Source organism: Gopherus flavomarginatus, chromosome 8 (assembly GCF_025201925.1).
Source record: "Gopherus flavomarginatus isolate rGopFla2 chromosome 8, rGopFla2.mat.asm, whole genome shotgun sequence".
Lineage (NCBI taxonomy): Eukaryota > Metazoa > Chordata > Testudines > Testudinidae > Gopherus > Gopherus flavomarginatus.
The window spans coordinates 98,796,295-98,821,267 of NC_066624.1; the positions used below are offsets into that span (position 1 = coordinate 98,796,295).

Below are 24,973 nucleotides of genomic sequence, written 5' to 3' on the forward strand. Positions count from 1 at the left end.
TGTATACCAGCTGAGGGCCAAACCTGCAAACTGCTGAACATCTCTAAAGTCCTGAGCACCCTCATGCTTAGCACTATGCAGGAGATGCTCAGCACTGCATAGGACCAGTCCCTGAATTTAACAGGATGTGAACTCCACCGGTTCAGAAAGAAGCCCCAAATTTCTGTCCCCTGCATTGCAGGCTGAGCAGTGCTGAGGGGATGAGCTCTGAGATTGCCTCTTTCAAGCTTTCAAAGTTAGGAGCAATACAAATGTTACCTTTGGTGGAACGTCCTCCTCCTGTCGTAACCAAGAACTTCGGTCAAACTTTTCAATGCGAGGGGGGAGAGGAGGGTTTTCTGAGGTGGGGTCCGAGTTCTGCCTTGGCATCTCAGTGCGGTGAGAGGTCACCGTCAGAGCCTCCTGAAACCCAGACATTCCCTTTGAGGGTTGTTCGTGCAGTGACTGAGAGCCAGACAAAGAGGTTCCTTGGGATTTCACAGTGACCAGATGTGGAATCTAAGCACCAAGTCAAAACAAAACCATCAGCATAAAATGTTTAAAAAATTTAAAAAAAAAATCTCAATAATTCTAATGTATTTAAAAAAAAACACCTTGGTTTGAAATCTGCACTGTGTTTTGGTTTCAGGCCTTTCTGGCTTCTTATATAAACTCCATATGAAAACTTTCTTAAAAGAACATTAAGGTTGCATAGTTCAGCATTCTAAAGTCAGGAAATGCCAAAGTTAGGGTTGCACATGTAACCTTTACTCTGACTACTTTTGCATATGCATGACAATAGTCTTTATACACATGATCACATATTATTTCTCAAATAATACAATGTACATAAATCATGGGTTTTTTTCTATAACCTCAAATACACAAGGCAGCATAATTAAGGTTGCATTAGAAACCTTAACATGGCATTCCTGGTTTTTTAAGTTCTGAGCCATGCAACTTTAACATTACCCTAATGATTCTGGTATGAAATTTCCTAGGGTTTTTAATAAAAAAATAAAGAAAAAATGACGGAAAAAATAAATGCAAAGAAACAGCTTCAGTCTCCAGGAAGTCTGAAGCACTGATGGCTTTAAAAAACAACAACAAAAAAGCAATAATGGTGTGAACCTCCACAGTCTGATAGTATCCTGTCCAACAGACCTAAGGATTCTCTCCCTTGCAAGCTTTAGGAGCGCTACAGTTAGGATGGCACTTGTACCTCATTCATCTGAGAATGCTTAGGTTACATCAGGTCACAGCTGCTTCCCAAAAGCCTTATAGAAGTGCAAGTGCCCTTGCTAAACCCCTTCACACTTACAAGATCTAGAGGGATTTAGCCAAGGGCTCCTCTGAAACAGCATAAAATGGCATCTTCTATTACCAGTGTAAATAACAAATGTACATATGTATTTATATGGGGTTTTGTGCGTGAAATGATAAAGTCTTTCAATAACATCTTAGTAATGAAAAAAGTCTATATATGAAATTGTTTGACAATGAATGCCAGTCACTTTTTAAAAAAAGCATAAGGTTTGCAAACTTTTAAAGGAGGCAGGTGAAGTATATTTAATTTCTGTCAATTAAAAGACTATGGTGAGTGGGATGTTTATTGTCTGTTTAATTCTGGACTCTATCTGAAAAAAATAAAATGCTGCAAGGCCTTCCTCACATAGCAAGTTAAAGTTCACATTGCACTGCTGATTCACCAGGTGGTACTAAAGATTTTAGTAGATGCAGATACCGTGTAGATGGAGTTCAGTTAATTTGTGGATTTTCCTGTAGAAACTACATCCAAAGTTGGGACAAAGATTTTATATCCAGTGCTGGCAGCAGACACACCCTTGGAGCCCTCACACCACAGGAGTTGTGCCTGCATTTCTGGGCCCAGTCTCTACAGCCTTATGATGTCTTGTGAAAGTGTATTTTTGGATCTTGTGGTCGGGCTTTTCCAGATGTATGATTGTGATTGATGTTAATTGAATGTTTAAAAAAAACATTGAAGAAAAAGAAGTAAAATCTTTTTCTGATAACCCTAAACATCAAGCCATACTAGGCCTACTGTACCAAGCTCTGTGGTTTCACTTTGGGAAAAGTGTCCCAACAGAAACAAAGGAACTGTCATACTGGAGCAGACCAATGGTTCACCTAAGTCCTTTAACTTGTCTCCAACAGCAGTCAATACCTGATGCTTCAAAGGAAGGAAAAAAACATCATAACGTACCTAACAGTGCTGTTATACTATGGAGGGGAGAAGAAAGAACACAACCTTGTCTTCAACTAATGATCATACTTGGCAGCACGAGAGCTGTAATCCTTTTATTTTTATTCCATCTAGTGTAAATGCAGATGCTGTTCTTATTCACAAACAAATCTAGAGCTGAGAAACTCATGTGTTAAGAAATTCGTTCCTTTTAATGCACAAATGTTGTGGTTCTCTTACCAGAACCACCAGCCTCCTGGTATACTTAAACTTGCAGGGACCTTGGACCAAAGCACCATACCTGTGGATCCACTGGTCTGAGCATGGGTGGTGTCCGAGCTGGTTGCACGCCACTAATGCTAAAGGACTCTGAACGAGGAGGCAGGTTTGGATCAGATATCCTGTTAGCCACTTTGTGAGGCATTGCTGGGGAGCTTTGCCGGTTGAGTCGAGAACGTTCCTCTACCTGAGGCAACACAACAGGAGAATCAATGAACACAAGTTGCTTCACTTCCCTGCAGTTCTACACCCAAGTCACCTGTATAGCCATTTTCCAGTATTTCTAATCAGTACATTGTTTCATGCACCTCTTTCATACCCATTAACACTAAGCACCAGATGCTTGGATTCAATAAGGACTTCCATACTAGGGCAAACTTGAAAAGGAAAATGTTTAAACCATGCTCCCTTTCCTGCATTTCCTTGCTATCAATGCAGATCCGTGGGGTGAAAAGTGGCAATTTCAGAAGCAGTAATTTTGGAGCTCCAGACAAAAGGAGGCTGGGAGTGGGGTGGGGGATGCTGGAAGCTGCCTAGCGTCCCAGTGAGTTGTAACAGAGCATGCCTAGCAGGAAACTATAGACAGGAATGGGCACTGCAGCTGAGTCAGAAAGAAAGAAGAAAGAAAGATGGAAAGAAAGACGACATGCAGAGAGGGTGGGTGGGGTGAAGAAGAGGTGCAAAAGAAAAGGTGCCAAAAACAGAAACGTGGTGAGGGAGATCCGCCTTTAAATAAAACCAATCTAGAGAAAATGTAACGTGGGCACTCTGCCTTCTCTCTGTCCTTTCCGTAGTTTGGTCTAGTCAGTTGATTCTTTTCTCCTGCTCTTCCCACTGCTTATCCTAGTTCTTCTGAAGGCACCATCTCCTCAGCACTGACTAGGGGCTCTATTTCTGGCAGGACAGATTTCCTACATCTGTCTTGTTTTCCCCCTTTCTCATCTACTTTTTCTCTTGTGCTGCTTCCATGCTCCAGTTTTCTCCATCCCTTCGTCTACATCTCTTCACCACCTTTCTTTTACCTCTCTTACTCTTCTTTTCCTTTCACTCTTTAGAGTCCTTCTCCTTTCCGGGGTCTACCTTTTAGACCCCAGCTGCTTTCTGTAGCACAAGCAGAGCACAGAGTAGAGCTGCTGGACAGTCAGGAGGCAGCAGAAGAAAACTCTCAACATTGTAGGCAATATTAGCAGGAAGCACAGTGGTGCTGTTCTCAGGAGAGGTAAAATAATAATAATACTAAGACTAAAAAAGGATCTTCCCAGAAGCCGTTAGTCCTTTGTCTGCCACTTTATACTTGAGTCTCATTTGGCTCATGTCCCTTGTTGGGTAGAAGTTCTGAGGTTGGCCAATGTGATGCCAATGGAGCACCATTCCGACTCATGAACAAGCATTTGAATTCTGAACTGGCCCCACTCCGTTTTTTGCCAATTTGAGAAAGCAGAATGTTTAAAGTCAGTGAAGCTGTACCAGCCCACACCCACAGAGAACTTGGCCCTCTGCATGCAAATGTCTTCCCCAATATACAAGTCCTTTTTCAATTTTAACAGAATCAAACTCATGTGAAACCCAACAGCCTATCCCTTCCCCTGAGCCTAAACTGAACTGTTTGCCTAGAGTCTCTCCAAATGCAGTTCAGTGATAGTTTCGCAACTGTTAGCCAGACCAAACCCAATTTTCATTTCATTGTGTATTTGAAATGCGCTGGTACTGATTTGAACAACCCTTTCAAAATGGCTATACAGGTTACAGACAGTTTTACACTTGCCTTGAAAGCAGTCCCCCAACCCTGCCAAAGCTTACTGCAGGCAGAACCTGGCATTACTGCAAGAGATTATAATTAGACAAGAATATGTATTTTTGCAACATGTTATAACAGCAGTCATTTGACTGTTGTATTTGCAAAATCTGAGACCATACATTGATCATATGATCAGGAAATCTCACAGTGGCAGTTCCAACCCCTGAAAGATGAGAAAGACCCATGAAAACAGCAATAGGCAATTGAGGACCAAGGCATGCAAAAACACCCTCTTCCTTCAAATATATTAGGCTAGTGGATGGCTTGAGGAATCCAAGTTACCAGGCAGACAATATGGTAAATGAATTTTCAAGACACCAATAGACAACTTATATTTCACATGTGTCCTTTATAATCTGAAAGGGAAAACAAAGCTTCAGGAGGGCGTTTCCAGCAGATGCATCTGAAGAAGAGAAGCTCTAAAGGTTAAGATCCCAGCGCAAATGGTCTGCAGTGCATTCCCACTGAAAGAAATGTCCTTACCTTCAATACTGAAATAACACCAGGAGTGCTTTCGTTAGATTTGAAAGAAACAATGAACATGGCAGCAAGAAGGTGGTTTGTTATGTTCTGGAATTAATAAATCTAGCACCTAGTCTTCTATTGGGGACAACAGGTGTGTTGCTAATTCAGAAATGAAAAAAAATCCAATTGCTTTCAGCTCATCCGGATGGAAATACAATTGTTTCAGCCATCCAGATATAAATGCAATGCATGTGTTATTGAAATCAGATTGTACAAAGAGCAAATTAGTGTGTGCATAAGCTTGTGTTGGAAATCAGCTTCTAAAATAACGAAAATTGTATGTGTATATGTGGAAGGAATAATCACTAACTCTTCTTTAGGTAAGAAATGGATCATAAAATTCTTCAAAGAGCCCTTAAGTTGATACAAATGAACCATTCACTCTGAAGTTGGGGCTCTCAGAGAGACTAATATGGCAAACCCAAAATTAGGAAATAGACTGAGTCCTTTAGGAAGTCTTTCTCCTAAGAACTGTAAGGCCTGTGAAGAGTTTTTTAGATCATGAATGACCAGCTAGCATATCTAAAGATCCAAACAGAACAACACACTTTTCCTTCCTGCACATACTTTCAGTGGCAGTTTTGAAGTCAGTTTATAAACTCCTGCAGAGAGGACTTAGCTGCATATACAAGGACAGAAGGGATAGCTGAGAGAGAAACAGCATTTCTTTTGAACAAGGATACATCTGCATAAATACTGGGACACAGTCCAGTCAGTGACAGCCTCATTTCAATCTGCCTCAAAGGAGTTCCAGTAAATCTGCCTATTATTCAAGCTCAGGCACTAACTACAGCAGCCAAGGATGATGAAACTGGAGTCCTCTAGCCAACTTCTGGAGCTCGTTGACAGTGTGCCAAACGAAAATATGCAGCTGATTATAGAATATTTCACAGCTCATGTGGAGAAATAGGTGGCAGAGTAATGTAACAGGGAGGTATGTATCAGAGACCAGGACGCAGGTGGTTGTCCTCAATGGGCAGAGCAGGAATCAGGTTTAGTGGTTAGAGCATGTGTCAACAGCCAGGAATAGGAGCCCAAGGTCAGAGCTGGAGTCAGAGGCCAGATGCCAGAGCCCAAGTCAGAAATCAGAGCCAAGGGTCAGGACCAGGTTACCTGGAGTGAGGCAAGGCAGGAGCAGGGCTGGAACAAGCAAGCACAGGAACTATTGCAGCTGTGGGTGAATGCTTCAAGCAACCAAAGAACAGCTGCTGGGCTTAAGAGTTGGTCTGCTGACTGTTCCAACCAATCAGGCAGCCTACGTCAGGCCAGCTTCTGGGAAGAAAGCCATGCCTTGTCCCCTGTGGCCAGATTAGAGACAGCCTGACGGTCTTAATCTGCATAGTGTTTATAGGCTTCTTTGGTGGATTGCAAGTGTTCCTTCAGCTCCCAAAGCACCTGGTGTAGATAGGAGGCTAAATCAACGACAGCCAATTCTGGGGAGCTCATGGCTAAGTCTCGGTGTAAGCAGAGGTGAAAGCCATCATTTGCAAACAATGGGCTGTGTTGGGTCGTGGCATGGATCGCATTGTTATATGTGAATTCTGTGTAGCACAGCAGAGGAAGCCAGTCATCCTGGTGGGAACTCAAAAAGGAGCAGAGATATTGCTCCAGGATTTGATGACACTCTGCTTGCCCTTTAATCTGCAGGTGATAGGTGGATGAGCTCAATTCCTGCCAGAATTGGGAGATGAACTGGGGACCCCAGTCTGATAAAATGCCCATCAGTAGCGAAATACATTTCCCAAGAAAAGCCAAGCCATCTCCTGTGCAGTAAGAACAGTACAGTGTGGGATGAAGTGCGCCATTTTTGTGAAGAGGTTGACAACAACCTGGATTACTGAGTGTCCCTGGAAGCATGGCAGTTCCACAATGAAGTCCATTGATACACTAGACCAAGGCTGTGGAGGCATGGGTAGAAGCTGGCGGAGACCTAGGGGTCTTGATTGTGGGTTATTGGGTATGGGCATAGAAGTTGCAGGACCTTATATAATCCTTGATGTAAGCTTGTAGACCTGGCACCCTGGGCCTGCAAGGTATGTAGGGCTCCTATTATCTCCATCAGAGACACACTGGCCTTTGAAGAATCCAGGCTGACTATATCAGCTATAGTTCTCTGATCATTTGGTTGGGACTGCTCAGATTGTCAGAGACTAGGACTTGGGTGGCCGTCCGAGTCTGGTTAGAGGCCAGGTGCCAGAGCTGATGTCACAAGTCAGGAATCGGAGCCAAGAGTCAGAACTGAAGTCAGAGGCCATGTGCCAAAGTCAGGAATCTGAGGGTCAAGACCAAGTTACCTGGAGCCAGGCAGAAGCAGCGCAGGAGGAAAGCTTGGAACAAGCAGACACAGGAGCTATCACAATCACGGGTCAATGTTTTGAGCAGCTGCTGAACTGCTGTTGACTCTTCCAACCAATCATGCAGCCTGCTATAGGCCAGCACTGTCATTAGGTTGCCCAGAGACCAGCTCTGTTGCGGGCCATGCTTCCAGCCTAGCTGTGCAACAGACCATGATTCCTGACAGTATGGATTGGGAGAGAGGGATGCTCCTTTCTCTGACTACCAACATCTCCTTTCCTTACACTGTATGTCAACAGCATAACAGGAGAAAATACATTCCAGCCTCCCCAGTTCATCTTCTCAGCAATCCTATTGATTATATGATTACACAGAAAATGAAAGTGCTCTCAAGTGCCAAACTCTGCAAGGATCCAGTATCACCTCAATTCAATGGCTGCTTCTTAGATAATTCAAGCTTCACCTCTAATGCAGAAGAACCCCGGCCACTTCCACATCTCATAGGCAAGATAATCAGAGAGAGGCACTATGTGGAAAGTGATTAATATTTCAGTATATTATTTCAGTGAAAAAAAGGCCAACAAAAGCAAAGTGGGCTGAGGGAAGAGGTGAAATATTAATCTAATATGAATGGCAAAGAGTGGCATTTATAGATACAGCTGAGGTGAAAACTGTGCATCGCTGGAGACGCATTAAACATATGCAAAAGGTCACTTCAAGGCCAGTTCCAGCAAATCTGGGGTCCCTTGGAAGACATTCAACTGAGTCCACCCAGTCCAAGATCCAGAAAGTATCCATCTTTCCCTCTGTCCCACACTCCTCTGTTAGCTGGGCAAGCTAAGGCTGTGGCCATGGTACACTAGAGAGCTTACAGTCGTGCAGCTGCATCAATGCAGCTGTGTCGCTGTAAGTTCTCTACTATAGCCACTCTAAGCCGATGGGAAAGAGCTCTCCTGTCCACTTAATTAATCTACCTCCATTGAGTGGCGGCGGCTATGTTGGCAGGAGAAGCAGGCCTGCTGACATAGCACTGTCCATACCAATGCTTAGGTTGGTGTCACTTATGTTGCTTAGGAGGGTGGTTTATTCACACACGTGAGCGACATAAGCTAGTGTAGACATAGCCTGTGTCTTCACTGCAGAGTTAGTTCAAGTTATCAACATTTGACATAACTCCTCTTGAATTAGCCTAGCCAGAGTGAGAGCTGCCACAATGTGAAATTGCTCTTGAGCTTCACAGGGTGACTGGATTAGCAACACTGAGTAGCTGCATCTCCACTGCATTATTAACTCACTCCTCAGCAGCATTCATGCTCTAGACCATCCCCCTGACAGGCCAGCTAGTTTGATTTTGAGGTGCAATTTAATTCCACAGAGCTCTGTGGGTGTGGATGGGAGTTGGGTTACGGGCAATATTTGAGTCATGCTTCAAGCTAACACTGCAAGTGAAGTCAAGCCCTCAGTGCCACAGGAAAGGGGAGTAAAATGGGCACGTGTAAAGAACTGGTGTGTCGGTGGGTGGCAGGGGATTGCCAGGGCCAGCTCCAGGCGCCAGCATTCCAAGCAGGTGCTTGGGGTGGCAATCTGCAAGGGGCGGCAATCCGTGTGTTTTTGCCCCCAAGCAGAGCACCGAATTTCCGCCATGGACGGTGGGGGCAGTCGGTGTGCCATTAGGGCGGCACGCACATTTCCGCAGCGGCGGCAATTCAGCGGCAGCTTCTATGTTCAGCTGTCTGCGGCAGCGCAGCTTCTGTCTTCTGTCTGAAGACAGAAGCTGCCGCCGAATTGCCACCGCGCTGAAAATATCCGAATGGGCACCACTGGCAGTGTGAAAGACTAGCAGGGAGGCCATGATGTGGGGAGAATTTTCGTATACCAACCAATATCATGAAAAAATTCCCCAGAAACTTGCTGCCAAGAATGTACAGCATTAAATCCAGGAATGGTACCTTCCCAAATCAACAAGAATGATCCACTGACACAGCAAATCTGTGTACTGCTACCTCAAGGCTCCAGTCTGAATCTCAAATCTACCCTTTTGCCCCAGAACATGGTAGGTGTGGGGAGATATATGGAGCAGAAACCTCTGCTCAAGAATGAATCCTGCTAACCCTTGGTCTTTTGGGGTCCTTTCTAGCTGAAACAGTAATTTTACACATGAAAAGGATATACAGGGCAAAATAATCATAATTTTGGATAGGTACTACTCAGACCCTGCACAGTATTTTGGACACTGTATAAGTTCCTACAGGGAATCACCATTTTGTGAAGATCCTTGAACATCCACGTCCCTCTCCCATCTGAATTGTATCTCTTTAGACTAATACTTACTGCAGGAATTTCATTTTCTGTTTTTCATTAATATTTTATACCTATTGCTCTTTATAAATAACATAAACAACAAGGAATGAGCCATATGGCATTTGGAAAGATCTTACGCTTGTAGCTAAAAGCAGTTATCACTCTGCTTCTAATAAACCCTAGCTGAGAAAGAAATGCGAAGGGAACAAGATCAAAAGTGGGTAAATGTCTGGCTGTGAAGATATGACTCTGGACTCATTAAAACTGCTGATTTTAATCCAAGAATGATCCTGGAGAAAGTAGAGGACTGTCACTACCAATGCTGATATTAATCAATCCAGAAAAGCTTCAGTGCAATATGTCCATGCAATTTGTATAATTTCTAGCAGGCAGCCAGAACAGCAACAAGCACCAGCACAGACTAGCTTGAGAACCAAAAATGGAGTCTGTCAGGACACAACCTAATGAACCTAGGGCGAAAAACTGTGAGCACTGGTGGCCCATGGTTCAAAGCGGCCAGCTACCATAATAAAGGAGATTGGCATGTGATAGCAACAAACATGTGCTGTATGATTTGAAAAATATCATTAGGAGGGGAACCTCTGCTGTTCTTATGTCCACAAAAAATGGAAGATTCAGACCAGGAGTAGGCAATCTATGGCAAATGTGCCGAAGGCGGCACACACTGCCTGGGTCCTGGCCACTGGTCTGGGGGGCTCTGCGTTTTAATTTCATTTTAAATGAAGCTTTTTAAACATTTAAAAAACCTTATTTACTTTACTTACAACAATAGTTTAGTTATATATTATAGACTTATAGAAAGAGATTTTCTAAAAATGTTAAAATGTATTACTGGCACGCAAAACTTAGATTAGAGTGAATAAATGAAGACTCGGCACAGCACTTCTGAAAGGTTGCCGACCCCTGGTTTAGACTATTTACAGCTAGATCGTATCACCCATGATCATGTTACTCACTCCATAAAAGTAACTCCTAGTGAAGTAAGTGTACTAGTGTAAGTGCTGAGAGTGTTTGGGTTGCACAAGCTACCCCTTAAACACAAAATGCTGAGAGGTGCTAATGAAAACGTTGTAAATACTGATATTATTTACCGGTATATTTATACTGAGCTATCTATGGGTGTATATTTTCTGAAGGCCTAAAATGTGCACTCTAGTTCATTGTAATCTAAACCAACTTCATGGTATTTTCCCCTTTCATTAGAAAATTGACCTGATTATACAGATAAATTAATGATTAACGCTATGAAATTTTGACAGTAAATCAATCCTTCCCTATAAACAAATAAATCTGTTAGTCTTTAAGGTGCCACCAGACTCCTTGTTGTTTTTGTGGATACAGACTAACATGGCTACCCCACTGATACATCCTTTCCTATAGTACGTATTTCAGCAACAGGCCTAGGGCCAAATTCTGCTGCCCTTATTCATGCTGTGTCGTACCTTACGTACCAAGAAATGGGGTGACTCATGGAATCACCTATTACTCACCATGAATAAGAGTGACAGAGTTAGGCCCCTGCACTGGAACTGATGGCCAAATCTAGCACTGTTCTCCCTCATCCCAACCAAAAGACAACGTATGAAGTCTTGACTTTAAGAACCCTTTTATAGACAGAATTGAAGATAGTAAAATACCAGAGGCATGTTAGGAATTTAGAAAAGTTTATTTAAAGCTGTGCTTCCATTCTATGCATCCGATGAAGTGGGCTGTAGCCCACAAAAGCTTATGCTCAAATAAATGTGTTAGTCTCTAAGGTGCCACAAGTACTCCTGTTCTTTTTTTTCTATTAAAGATGAAATTTCATCCCATTTCCCTGCTTGCTGCCACACATTTCCACCACAGCAAAAGCCCAATAGACAGCCCTGATTTTTACAAAGCTAAGGATGCGCTAAGCCCACTGGAAGTTTGGGAAGACATCACCCACCAGAGGCAGCTCAGAGTTAAGTTGTCTGACATCTCTCAGATCAGGAGTGCTCGATGACAGGAATGTCTTGATCACAGGCAAATTTACAAAACTTTTTCCATTACATACTTGAGGAGAAAGCTTGGGAGAACAATAGGAAGAATTAGAGAATGATCCTGGCGGTACCCGTGAAGACATGCTATTTGGAGCGTTGCCCCTGCAAACTGGAGAAGCCTGAATCAGATTGGAATTAAGGGGAAAGGAGAGTAAGTCCACAGAAGATGAACGGGAGCAAGAAGACAAAGGAGTTAAAATGCCTTCATTCCAATGAGAAGCCTGTGGAGAAAGACCAAGAGATGGAAGGGGAAGCTGATCCATGCTTCTTCCTATTTTCTGTTGCATTTGTGTACGATGGATCCCTGTAGATGGCAGGAGTCCTGGGATTCTTTCAAAGGAAGCATGGAGCTCCTTATGAAGGGCTTGAGTCTTCATTTTTCTTAAAATGTGTTCTGGGCTAGAAGCGCTTAGGTCTAGGTGATCACACATCAAGTCAATATTGTTTAATGATGGAGTGCTTCTTGAGGGAAATAAGGGACTTGTAGGCATGAGTGAGCGAGCAAATTTTCTTCCTCTGTCTCCATTATGTTCTTTAAAGTCCATTTTCACTCCGTTACTAGGCAAATGTGAATTTATTCCTTTTGAAACATGAGGAGAAGAAGCACTCGTGACCTCCAGTCCTGATTTCCTAACCGGACTACATCCTTGAGAGCGAGACCCTTTGAGGGATATCACATCATCATTCTTTTTTGACCGCTCTTGATGCCCAAGTCTAATTTGAGAATGTGTCCAGATGGCTTCTTCTCCCTTCTGGGTGTGTTGCTGTTCCTGGGATCTTGGTTTAGAAATCTTAATAATTGGCGGAACCTGTCTTGGCTTAGCAGAGACTAATGGGTTAACTTGCCGAGGATCTAATGCTCGTAGGTCTTGCAGATTTGGTTTAGCTGAGGGTTGTGACTTGGAAATATTAGAAGAAGGCTTAATGTTGGATTGTGGTGCTACATCTTTGCCAGTAATGAAGGGTGCCAAGTGTCTGGCAACAGATGAGTGATTCTGCTTAGCTGGGAGAACAGGCGAGTTATTAAGATATTGTTGCTGTACCTGAGAGTAGAATTACAAAATTATACTATTAAAACACACTATTCTAGGACAAACAGTAATAATGAACAGTGTTCTTTCTGGGTAATAAAATATCTCTGGGGTGGGGGAAAGGGAAAAGGAATGCATATGATCCAGAGACTGCACTGCATGCATGCATGTGTGCATCTCCTTCAATACTGGTCAGTAAAATTAAATCTAGTATTCACATCTCACTTTTAAAATAAGCATTGCTAGATGCTGTGTCCTGTTTTTGCATTTAAAAAAAAAGCAACAGAGATTGTGTTCCTGAAAAGCACAAAACAACAATAACTATATAGGACACTTGGTACCATATAACCTCTACAACAGGAAGAAACACCCTTCCAGTGCATATCACTGCAGCTTCGAGTTCAGTACTCAACTAGAATGTGAACAGTGTATAGGAATCCACTTCAGAACTACTGAATTGCACTGGACCACTTTTCATCCAGCAACTCTCACCATAATAATAATTACAGCAGAGAGGCCGCTCCTAGTCTTGGCCTGGCTTCAGGAATCCTCTACAATAACTGAACCACAAAGTAAATAGGGACTGGCATTCTGGAATTCCCATTCCTTTAGCGTTCCCTCCCAATACTGTAAGTGAAAAGTGACCCCACTGTAGCCCATGGAATTACACTGGAGTAAGTGTAATTTTCAATGAAAGACTTCCAAACAGAACTACATCCCCTCCCAGCTCTCCATTTATAAGGGATAACTTTGTGGGGACAAACAAGGATCTGGCACAAACGGACTCAGTCTTTCCTACCTCCTTGGCCCAAGCCGGCTTCTCACTTGCATTCATTCCCTCCTTGTAATGGTACAGCGGCTTCTTCTCTGCTGGCCTCTGGTCTTGCCGTTGCTGCTGCTGCTGCTGCAGGGAGACCAGGTAGTCTCGCTCTTGTTGAAGTTGCCTCTGCAGCCTCTCCGCTTGTCTCTGCTCCTCTAACTGTTTGCGCTTATACTCCTACCCAAGAACAACACCACCGTAACATGGGTGTGAGAAGCTGTATAGAGATAGTCAGGCTAGCGTGTGAGCAATCAGATATTTATCAGTTTGGTGAAAAATAGACCCAAATAAATAGCATGGCTTAGCCCTATGAAGCCAATCAGTTCTTAAGCCTGTGGGGGCCCAGTGAAGGAATAAACCATAAAGAAACCTGGAGACACATATCCTAAGAGCCAGAACCAAAGAATCCTGAGAATTTTAATTCCAGCTTTGATACACATTGGCAAGTTAGGCTCTCTGCCTCTGCTTCCCATATGGAAACTGGAGATGTTAATATTCTTAATGGGGCACTGCAGAAATCAATTACTTAGGGCCAGATCTGGACCCCTTACTCAAACAGGGGAGCAGCTACTTGCACAAGTAGCTCCACCTAGGCCAATTAGTCTGAGCAATCAATCCCCACTGGAGGAATGGGTTTCTGGCCCTTCATGATTATAAAGAAGCTTGGAAATGAAGGTCCCCATCAAGACCTTGTACATGCAGGTGCAGCTCCAGGGCCGTCAACATAGTCACTCACCCTCTCTTATGCCAGGGTTAAATTTGGTCCAAGGAGGGCTACGTAAGTATAAGTACATTAACTTCAATCACTGTGGTTGAGATTTTAAAGCCACATTTCAAATGGGAACTTGGTATCTAAACCCCTTAAGCAGCCTCCTTGTTCAAAGAATAGAATCAGGTTCACAATTAGTTGATCAAACAGAAATTCACTGAATAATTTGAGATCCTTGCTGGGTCTGTAAGTTACCACTGCTTATCATCAGGTCTTGCAGAGGAGGGTAACAGTGGACCTATCTAGTGAGGTGCTGAGTGCTTTCATTTCATACTGAAGCCACTGGGAGTTGGTTGGTGCTCAGCAGCTTATAGGAGTGGGTGATTATGGCAACACTTGAATTGCAGAGCCAATTAACGGATCTCTCTGAAGCACTGGGGCTTTTTAAAGGTTTAATTAATAATCATTAATACTTAAGTACTTTTAAAAAGGAAGGATTTTTACGAGTTCCCTCTTTCTCTAAATAAAGCCAGTGGAAACAGAGCCCAATAATGAGCTCTGTTTTATTGAAAAGAAAACCATAAATACTGATAAATATACCTCTTGCTTTAAACAAAAAAAGAAAAAGGGGCAATTCAGGAGATAATGCAATAAAAAACATTGTCTTAAATGGAAGCAGCATGAGAAGGGAACACAAAATGTTCCTGTCAAAAAAGTAAAATGAATAGTTTGCAAATGAAATATGACTATCAAATCCTGTAAAGCTGAGTGGGTATGCAGAGTACAAGTACATTTCAGTTTGATTGTATTACAGTATGCTGCTAACGGCCTTAAAAATTACTCTGCAATAAACACAGTGGGGCTGAAAAGCGGCCTGCACTCCTAATGAAGCCAAAAGCATGCCAACGTTACAGATTGAGTGAGAAAGAGCTCGCAGCAAGGATATCGAATCAGTGAGAGCTCACGGAATTGAGAGGAAAAAAATACAAGAATTCAGCGTGCGGCACCCTTTGCATTTATGAAACAAAAACCTCAACATGTTATTCTTAGCAGAGTGGAATCTTGGAGAATTGTGTGTTACGAAATGTATGGGTTTAATTAAATCCGTGCAGCAGGTGATTGTATGCAAGTTACCTACATAGCCAGACTCATTATATTAGCCATTCAGAGGGCATGGAGACACACAGGCACACACAGACAGGCACACTACAAACAGAAAGCAGGTAAGCAGGGATGTGGGCTCCCCATTACCAGAAGTAGAGCTTGTTCCTGCAGTAACTGTTGCTGCAGGATCTCTAACTGTCTCTGCTCCTCCTCTAACTGTCGCCTGATGTACTCCTGGAGACATGGGCAGCAGGGATGGGGGTGGGGGGATGGGGAAAGAGAGAAGAGAAAAAGAGCCAGTAATTCCACAGAGGAAGGAGCTGCTGCATGAAGGATAGGAATGGCAGAAACACTAAGGGGACCTTGGCTCGAACACAGAGAGATTCAACTGCAAAAAAATACCACAAAGACAATTAATTTAAACTGAAAACACTGAGAATTTCACCTGCCTGTAGATGATTGAAATGACACAAGCTTTACATTCTACTAGATTGAGAAAAAGTAAAAGGCAGAGCCATAATCTGAGGGCAATATTTTGTTCTGAGTTTCTCTAACGTAAATAGAAATTAATTCCATTACAGACCACGCAGGTACTTTGGAATTACACTGGACCTTGGAGGGTGTTTAATTTATTTAAAAAATATATATTCCATATGAGCAGAGGAAGGGAAATGGTTTTAAGTGGGCAGAACAAAAAAGCGATTCCTTTGGGCCTCTGAAAATCTCCACCTCTGTCCTTTCACTTTCTTTATCTGTAGGACGTAATGTAAGGCCAGGTCTACGCTACCAAGTTTTGTCGGCATAGCTATGTCTGAGAAAACTATACCCCTTAGCAGGCATAGCTATGCCAGCAAAATCCCTATTGTAGATGCAGCTATGCTTACAGTGTCATCATAGCTAAAGTCGTCTGAGGAGGTAATATAACTATGCTGGCAGAAAAACTCCTGTTGGCATAAGCTGAATCTACACCAGGGAGCTTTGCTGGTATAGCTATACTGGCAAAGCATTGGTAGTATAGACAAATATTCCCAACCCTGAAGTGGCATTGCAAGCCTTAATTAGTTAGGGGACAATCCCTTAAGGTCTTGCTCATGGCAGGGGCAACATGCCGCGGGGGGCGCTCTGCCGGTCGTTGGGAGGGCGGCAGGCAGGCAGCCTTCGGCAGAATGCCTGCGGAGGGTCCGCTGGTCCCGCGGCTTTGGTGGACCTCGCCGCTCCTCCGGAGCCGCGGGACCAGCGACCGGCAAAGTGCCCCCAGAAGCATGATGCCGTGCTTGGGACGGCAAAATGTCTAGAGCCGCCCCTGGCTCATGGAACACTCCAGTGTAAGAGATAGTAGTTCCAATGAAGTCAATGGGAATTTCACACACGGTTCTTGAACAGGACATGGTCTTTAGTGCTTATATAGTGTCTTGAAGATGTAAAGCACCTTTGTAAATTCTGCAGTGTTATTAGAAAAGCTGAAAAAGTTCTATGGCTACTATGAATTATGCAAAATGTTCCTCAACGGGACAGCCTCAGGACTGTGATAGACATCTTATTTTCAAGAGTGGGGATGAGGGACAAGCATTAAGCACACTCCATTCTAAAGCTGGCACTGACAAATCAGCACCTTTACTCTTTTCATATAGTTTCCTATACTCTTTTTACCCTACTATCCTAAGAAGCCACGGGTTCTGAGAGCTATAAAGAGGTCAGTTCAGGCAGAAGAGGGACCAGTTTTGTTGGGAACCAAGGTAAAGTACTAGAGACAGTAGTAAACAAAAGCTTTATATAGGGAGCGTGGGAGTGGGAAAACGTATATTAAGTGGCCCTAGAATTGCTGGCCAACAGATAGAAGGGAATTAATACAGTGAAAAGCAATAAACACGGGGTTAGCAATTAAGCAATTTACTCTTTAGTGATGAAAGTGATCAAATGTGAGAGAAATAAGTAGATTTGCTTTTAACTTATTAAATGAATTGCAATTTACCACTGCTCGCAAAGAACTAAAATATCACAATAGACAATAATCCCAAGGGGAAGCAATTTTGATCTCAGAATCCTCTGCAGATTTACCTGCTCGTGCTCTGCTCGCCTCCTCTCTTCTTCTCGACGCATTTGCTCCTCATAATGCCGCCTCTGCTCTCTTTCCTGCTGCTTCCTCATCTCCTTCTCTCTTCTCTGCTGCTATGGGTGTAAAAAACTTAGGTAAACTATTAAGGTACTTGCAAATGCAAACAAAAAGCAGCAGAAGTTCTCTACGTCACTTAAGAAAAACATTCTTGTCCATGCTTTTCAGAAGCCATTTTATACGGTGAGGGTATGTAAAGGCTGGATTTTCAGAAAGGCCTCCAAAATTGCGCGTGAACTTTTTCCATTACCGCATGTGTCCTATGCAAAAAACAAGGGGCTCTGTTGTCCTCTCGGTTGCATGCATGACTCCCAGTGAATTCAACAGATCTTGTGCACATGTGTAACTGACAGAGTAGTTGGGTCCTGAACATGCAAGTACAAATATTAAAAAAGTGACACTGATTGCTGCCAAAATTATGACATTTCAGAGTATGGCAGAAACACAAGGACAGGATGGAGGCAGAAAGTGTGTGACAGAGCAGGCTGCTGTATTTTGTCAGCAAGCCATAATGAGGCAAACATGTCCTGGGCTGCATACTCAACCCAAACTGTATGGCAGCATGGATGTTGCCAGGGCCGGCTCTAGGCACCAGCTGAACAACCAGGTGCTTAGGGCGGCCAAGGGGAAGGGGCGGCACATTGGGCTCTTCAGCGGCAATTTGGCCGCTGAAGAAGAAAGCAGCACAGTGGAGCTGCCGCCGATCACAGCTTTTCTTTTTTTCTCCCTGCTGCTTGGGGCGGCAAAAACCCTGGAGCCGGCCCTGGATGTTGCTCATATTGGCAAGAATGGGGTGCTTGGTGAGCTTTGTGTGAGAAGAAATGCTCTTCCAGCTCACTGCCATTTTATAGAAGGGCTGATGTCTGAGCTCTGACAGGCTAGAGGGATGGGTCTGGATGCACCATGATCTCTTCTGTATGCTTTGCAGACAAAAGCTGCAATTCAGAGGCTGTCTGCGTCTGCAACCACACTGGTCACCAACAAAAGAGTGAGACAAAGGCAGTTTAGTGTTGACAGACATCCACCCACAGTCCTCGCCTGAGCAGTGCTGCACATAGGACAAAACAACAGCTTCATCGACCACAAGTGCACTGCTCCCACCCACTTTCAAAAGAAAACAAATGTAGGCGTCATATTGCTGCACTTTATAAATAAATATCATCCTGATCCTGAGACCTTAGAGGAGTCTTACTGGAGTGAATGGGACTACTCACTGAGAAGGTAACGCTTGCCTGTTATGTTAGCAGGATCAGACCTTTTGCATGGTCTCTTTTCACCAACGTATCTTGTTTACTAAGAAAAATAAAGCTTTCAATCAAGTCATTTGAAGATCAAACTGCTTTTTTATGTGGAAGATCTGCATGTTTGCAACCTCTTTCCTGGAAATCAATATGGTTTTCTAATTACATGCCACTCAGGTCCTACACGCAGTGCATATGCAATATTGATCGCAGTGAAGGGTGAGATGTGCTGACAACGTGCCCAATGTGCTCCAAGACAGAAACAAAAAAGTGTAAAATAATTAATTAGCAATGGGTTTAACTGGTTCAGCCACTTCCACATACAAAGCTGGTTGGCTTTCACTTTCTACTGCACTGTTCAAAATGCATTTCCCAACCTTCTCAACCTGTGCCACTGCTTACTGTTTTATCTACTATCAACGTGCCTTTCTACTGGGGGAAAAGTGCATCTTGCCATACGTACGCCCCCATTCAAGGTTACAGATACCATCACCACTTACATAACATCTTGCTGGGGCACTAGTTCAGTCCTGAATCCGAGGGAAGAGTGCCAGCTCCCACCAACCAAAACATCTGGTTATACCTTAATTGATGGGAGTGACTCGTTCAAGTAGAGTTATGAAGAGTTCACTCAACTTGAGGTGATCTGGCTGGGGTGTGGAGGGGAGGTAACCATGAATCTGAGACTAAATAAGCTTTAGAGTCAAAAAGCCTGTTTCTCCTTGCCTTTATACTAGTCTTACTCCAGTGTAAGTCCACTGACTTAATCCTGATTTTCATCTGTACCAGAAGAGATTCAGGCCCAAGATATTTGAGCTACTCTGGTAAACAAATAATAGAGAGATGGTTGGTGCTGGGCTACTCCGCTCAAAGTGGCGTAAAACAAAAATGCTAGACAACACTGCTTCCACTAGGAGTTTCTTAGGGGCATGACCTATAAGAGAGGGATAGGCTTAGAAAGAGGACCCAAAATCAATAGACACACCTGTATGTTATCTGCCTGTTTTCTATCCACATTATGCAAAAACATCAGTTCAATGGATAGTGTGACAGATTGACCACCAGAGGACAGTAGCATGCAAATATTGGATAACAGGGACCTTGTGGGTCTGTGGGAACTCCATAGGTTCCAGTGCAGTAACAAACACACAGCTGTAATAAGGTGCCAATACACACACACTTCAGAAATTATATGCATTTTTTTCAATCAGACATCTCTGCCACTGCAGATACAGTTACTCAGGGCCCTGTAGTGGCTAGGTAGGTAAGTAATGTTCTGTACTGCACTATATTAGGCAAATTATATGCATTACAATGGCTCTTACGGAGCTGATCTGTTTTGGGAAAATAATGGATGTATTAAAAATTGTCATTGTGCACATGCTGTATTTAAGAATTTTAAAAAATGTATCACATGGTGCAGTACAATAGAGTCATGGTCACTCGGTCACTCTGAAAGGGTCTTTCACCTTAAAGACATGGGTCTCATTAGGTAGATCTGCACTGCAGTCTTAGGTGTGATGCAGCTTGGGTAGGCACACCCACGCTAGCTTTCATCTAGCTACAAGAGCTGAAAATAGCAATGAAGACCTGCTGGAGTAAGTTTCATTGTGGTTAGCAAACGGAGTAGATACCCAGGGTGACTGGATGGGGTTACACAGCTGATACTGCCACATCTTCATGTCTATTTTTAGCTGTGCTACCTAGATTAAAGCTAGCCTGTGTATGTCTACCTGAGCTGCAACCACACCTGCATCTGCAGTGTAGATATACACTACTAGTGACATGGATGGGAATGGGTATTTGGCTGCATTTTGGGGAAATTTCCCATCATTATTCTAGCTCCAATGCAGGTCTAATGGCACCAGTGGTGAGAAAGTTAGTGTTGGTTGGCCACTGGCATTTTTACCAGTGTTATTAACCCTGCTCAGAGCAGGAAAATAACATTTTTGTAAAACTATTTACAACTGAGGGGTTCAGAAAGCAAAAATGTCACAGTGTAAACATAAGTCACATTATCCACGTTTTATTTAATATTTTATATGTGTGTGTGTTATCATATATCTGTATTCTTTTTTGAATTCATATGACGGTTTCTGTTGTGGAAATCTATACCAGAAAATACACAGGACATGGCTGAATTAACCCTGCAGCAGCGGCCACAATTTATGGGAGTTCCTAACTTTTGAGTTCTCAATCTGACACCCTAAAATGTCCTTCTGATGAAAGCTCTCTATCAATGGAGGTCATTGTCATTACATGTGTGCACAGACACCATATATATTTACACACACACACACACACACACACACACACACACACACACACATGAAAATGCTTTGTGTAGAACATCCCATTTGACAACTAACTGGATATACTAATCTGAACTTCCAAATAACTACTGAGTGCTAAGCTATAATATTGCACTGTTATTTTAATAACACATCAAGAGAATAAAATAAGTAACTCCTGGCTCTTCAGACTGATATGATGAAGCTGAAATATGTTTGGGAATCTAGACTGAGAATACCGAGCTACTGCATGCCTTCCTGCCAGCATGATAGTCATTTGTCAGGTCACATTATGACCGACTGCAGCTAACAGCTGAGTGAATTAAAGGCCATTTCACCATAGATACTATGAATTAGCAGAAGACTCAGTCTCCTGAGGTGCTAGAATTGCTTCAACTCACTGCTCTGCTTCTACAGCCAGCAGGCATTCGGAGATGACCTGGAAGCATGACAGAGTGGGTGAAGATTCCAGCACTGCATTGTTTTCTCCTCTACCCCTGCCTATGCTGCTGCCAATTTCACGGGCTCTGGCTGTGCTGAATCGATGCTGTCGGAATGACTGAAACAGAGGTTCCTCTCAATCAGGGATTCAGAGCAGCAGGAACATGACAGAAAATGGCAGCAAAAGATTAGAAGATTTTTTTTTATTTGTCTCCTTTTCTCCATCATCTGTCCATCTTCTCCTTCCTCCCCCCATCCCCGCCATGTGATAATGCTTTCCTAAGCCCTGGGTCTATTGTATATGTTCACACTATATAGACCTTTTATTCATACAAGGCAAGACTACCAATTAATTGTGAGTGTATTTATATAGCTTCACAGGTGAGGTTACATGCAGCTTTTTGGCAAGCCACAATGAGATCCTATTTATACAGCATTAGAAATGACAGGTTTTAAATATTGATGGTGGGAGCCAAATAAAGGCAAAGACACTACTGGGAAGGAACTCTGAGGCCTGGCGTGAAAACAAGACTTCAAAAGAATAACAGTTCACTCTGCTAAACTAGACATACTTGGGAATAGGAAGTATAACTGAATCATAGAAGGTTAGAACCATGGCACAAACTGCAGGCTAATTCTGAAAAGCAATGATGTTCGTAAGAAGCAGCTCTTGGGAAAAATTCAACTGCCACTACCAAATTGAAATATGAGTCACCAGACAGGAAGAAGGGGAATTCCAAGCAACAAATGGAAACACATATTCTAAGTGGCAGCATCTTTGCGATATGCTATCTTTCTAGGCCACCAGTGAAAAAGGAAACGTGCCTGAAATATCATCTATCTAGATGGGTCAAGCATTGGAACACAGATAGATATTTCCCATGAATGTATGGGCCAGTTAGGTATTTCCCATTATTGGGAATAAGGGTTTTGTATGCATTGAATGGGATTTTGAACTTTAGTCTGGGAACATCATGGTTAGCCCAAAGGACCCTTTTCTCTAAGACAGCCTCCCCACACCAGAAGGCTCAAAGTATAAGCTTTGCAAGCTTTTAAAGACAAAGCAAAGGTAATGGTAAGAGGATGTTAAGTAAAGGTGACTTAAGTAAAAGTGAAATAATTCTGCATGCATTGCACATCTATCCCAGGTTTTAACTTCATGAAACTAATAATGCAAAGGATAAACCACCACCTTGACATTTGAATGCATGAAAGCAATGGCCCTGGCTATACGAAGGGTTTGGTAGTAGTGTAACTAGCCAGGTGCAAAACCAGCATAGCTGTGTGGCTGCAGCATGACTGACCTTACAGGCGGCAGTGGCGCCATGTTTCTACATTAAGGGTTTGCATGGATCCAGTTGCATTAGTGAACATTCTCCTAATCTATACAAGTAATTTGTATCTTGCTCCTGCAAAAGAAAATGCTGATGGACAGAGTCATAGCTGGTATAAATCTATGAGTGGGTGACTGCTGGGGTTCATATGAATGAGTTTGTCAATTGCTACCAGAGTGTGGAGTAGATGCTCTTCTGTGCTTTTCATTTATATTTAGATAAATAAATAGCAGAAATTTTTATCAGCTGAGGATCTGGACCCTAAAACAGCACTGAATGAAAGTTCACCTATATACAACAAGGCACTCGGATTTGTCTCACGTATTCACTGTAAAGATTTGACCTTTAAATTTTGTGCCTAGAAGAAGAAAAGAAAGCTACAACATTGCACAGGAATGTGGCTACATAAAACATCGGCTAAATGTGTCTGTCCCCAGTGGTGCGGGAACAGTTTTTATAATAGGGGTGCTGAAGGCAGAAACCAGGCATTTGGGTTGTTATTACTATATCAAGCCAGGGGGGTTGGTATCACCCCTAGTTCCAGCATCTATGTTGTCCCCTTCTACTGGTTAGCTGCACTGAAGAGACGTGCTGATTCAGCTAAGCTGCTAGTTGGAATGGCAGAGGTCAGAGCCTTGGTGCTGAAAATCCTGGGTTCAATGCCTGTTGATTACCCTATGGGGATTATTAGACCACTATCTTTTAGTGACAATAGAGGGGGGAAATCAAAAGGTGTTCAAGTCAGCTAAATAACTCTTTACCATACAAATATTTTCTTTGATGTTTTTCAGTTTTGATATTCTTTTGTCTTTCACATCTCTTTTTACGATTAAATCTAGGACTTGCTCTGGATTCATGTCCCAAACTTTCTACAGCAATAAAATAAAAAGAGGATGACCCTCATTTCTTGAATTCTCTTGTATTTTCAGCACCTGAGTATTTTGCTCCCAAAAGAACAAGACTTTGGACCAAATTCTGCTCTCATTTACACTCTTCTGACTTCCATTGTCTTGGAAGTTGCAGCTGTGTAATGGAGAACAGAATCTGACACACTGCTTCGAATACAGTCAACAAATCTGAAAAGTTAAGTGGCACCTGTGATCTCAGTGCACACCCCTGCAGGATGGAATCCTGCCAACATAGCTATAGCATTTCTGTCTCCCTGGGGCATCATTTGAACTTTAATTACTTTCCAAGTTAAAAGGCTCTGGCTGTAAGTGTCACTAAATCCTTTTAAAAGTTAATAACATACTATCACAGATTTCTTTTACTCAAAGGGATGGATCCTTCCGTTAAGACCTCATTAAGCCAGTTTCAGGACACACTGTACTGTACTGTGTGTCAGAGAGAGAAATATGCATATTCAGCCACATTCAAGCTAAAATTCCAAGTAATTTTTCAAATACTGTTTTGATGCTAAATAGTTATGGAAGGATAGGACTCGTTCCCTCAACCAATATTGGTCAAGCTGCAGAAGATATTAGGCTGTGGTTCCTTTCTGTGGCACTGACTGCTTTTCTTCCCTCCTCCTTATAACCCTTCCAAATCACATATTTCCCATTCCCTGCTATGATACATGTCACCCCACTCCTCTCACTGCTGTCATTTTCCCATGATCAAAACTGAAGTCAGGTACTCCGGGCAGAATGCAGGTTTGAGGATATTCAGCTCTGGGGTGGCCATTCTTAGAATAATGAGTTCACCTCAGTGCCAGAAGGACGTGGACCAATTGAGAGGGATGTCATAGAACTACCACAGAAACTGTGAAGATTAATGCTGAGATTTTCCCATCTGCATAGTGGATTTAGATACACAATTTTCACTGAAATGATGGCTTTGAAAAGTTCAGCCTAAAAGAATAAAATATGTGTAGGTTGGTTAATTGATGACCAAATGAGATAGCTCCAAGTGTTTGACAGGTATGAACAGAAGTTCTCAAAGGTCTTGTTGAAGGCTTGTAGAGAGCTGGCTCTCCGCTTTAGCTTCATCAACTTAGCTGCATTAAAAGATCACTAACAACATTCAAAACTTCCTTGATTTTTCTTTTTCCATGAGCGCATTTGCTGTCTGTATCACAGGGATGTCATGAGATTGTGAGTGGAAGAACAAATGCCCATGAGCAAGTCTTCCTACTGAGCTGTGGTCTACACTATGAAAAAGTTGAAGAACCCTTGATTTAGGATCACCAAAGGAGGGATCATCATACAAGCGATGGGGTGACATCAAGGAAAGAAATGCTGAAGAAGGATTTCTGTATGGTGAGCTCTATTAGGTGGGGGAAGAGGCCATCTACTAGTGAAATGATGGAAATTCCATGTCTTGGTCTATTTAAAACTAGACAGGACAAAAGAATAGAAAATTTCCTTTCTCATTCCTTTCTCTAATTAGTATGATTCTATGACATAAGCAACCATATTGCATTTCTGAAGCCCAAGCATAGCATCCTTCTAAGTCATTCTCTTTGGCA

General features: G+C 42.8%; 1 protein-coding gene across 7 annotated transcripts in view; it reads right to left on the reverse strand.

Annotated features, from left to right (window-relative positions):
* The window catches only part of TNIK (TRAF2 and NCK interacting kinase), a 316,611-nt gene that overhangs the window by 54,663 nt on the left and 236,975 nt on the right, over positions 1 to 24,973 (reverse strand). For 4 of the 7 annotated variants that reach the window (XM_050965792.1, XM_050965789.1, XM_050965791.1 and 1 more), the window contains exons 13-17: positions 17,145 to 17,255; positions 15,234 to 15,320; positions 13,253 to 13,450; positions 2,484 to 2,648; positions 259 to 498 (exon numbers count right to left, since the gene is read on the reverse strand). In XM_050965792.1, the coding sequence (XP_050821749.1) occupies positions 259 to 498; positions 2,484 to 2,648; positions 13,253 to 13,450; positions 15,234 to 15,320; positions 17,145 to 17,255 (801 nt within the window). The remainder of the gene's footprint in view (positions 1 to 258; positions 499 to 2,483; positions 2,649 to 13,252; positions 13,451 to 15,233; positions 15,321 to 17,144; positions 17,256 to 24,973) is intronic. The other 3 variants (XM_050965788.1, XM_050965790.1, XM_050965793.1) reach the window with 3 other exon arrangements.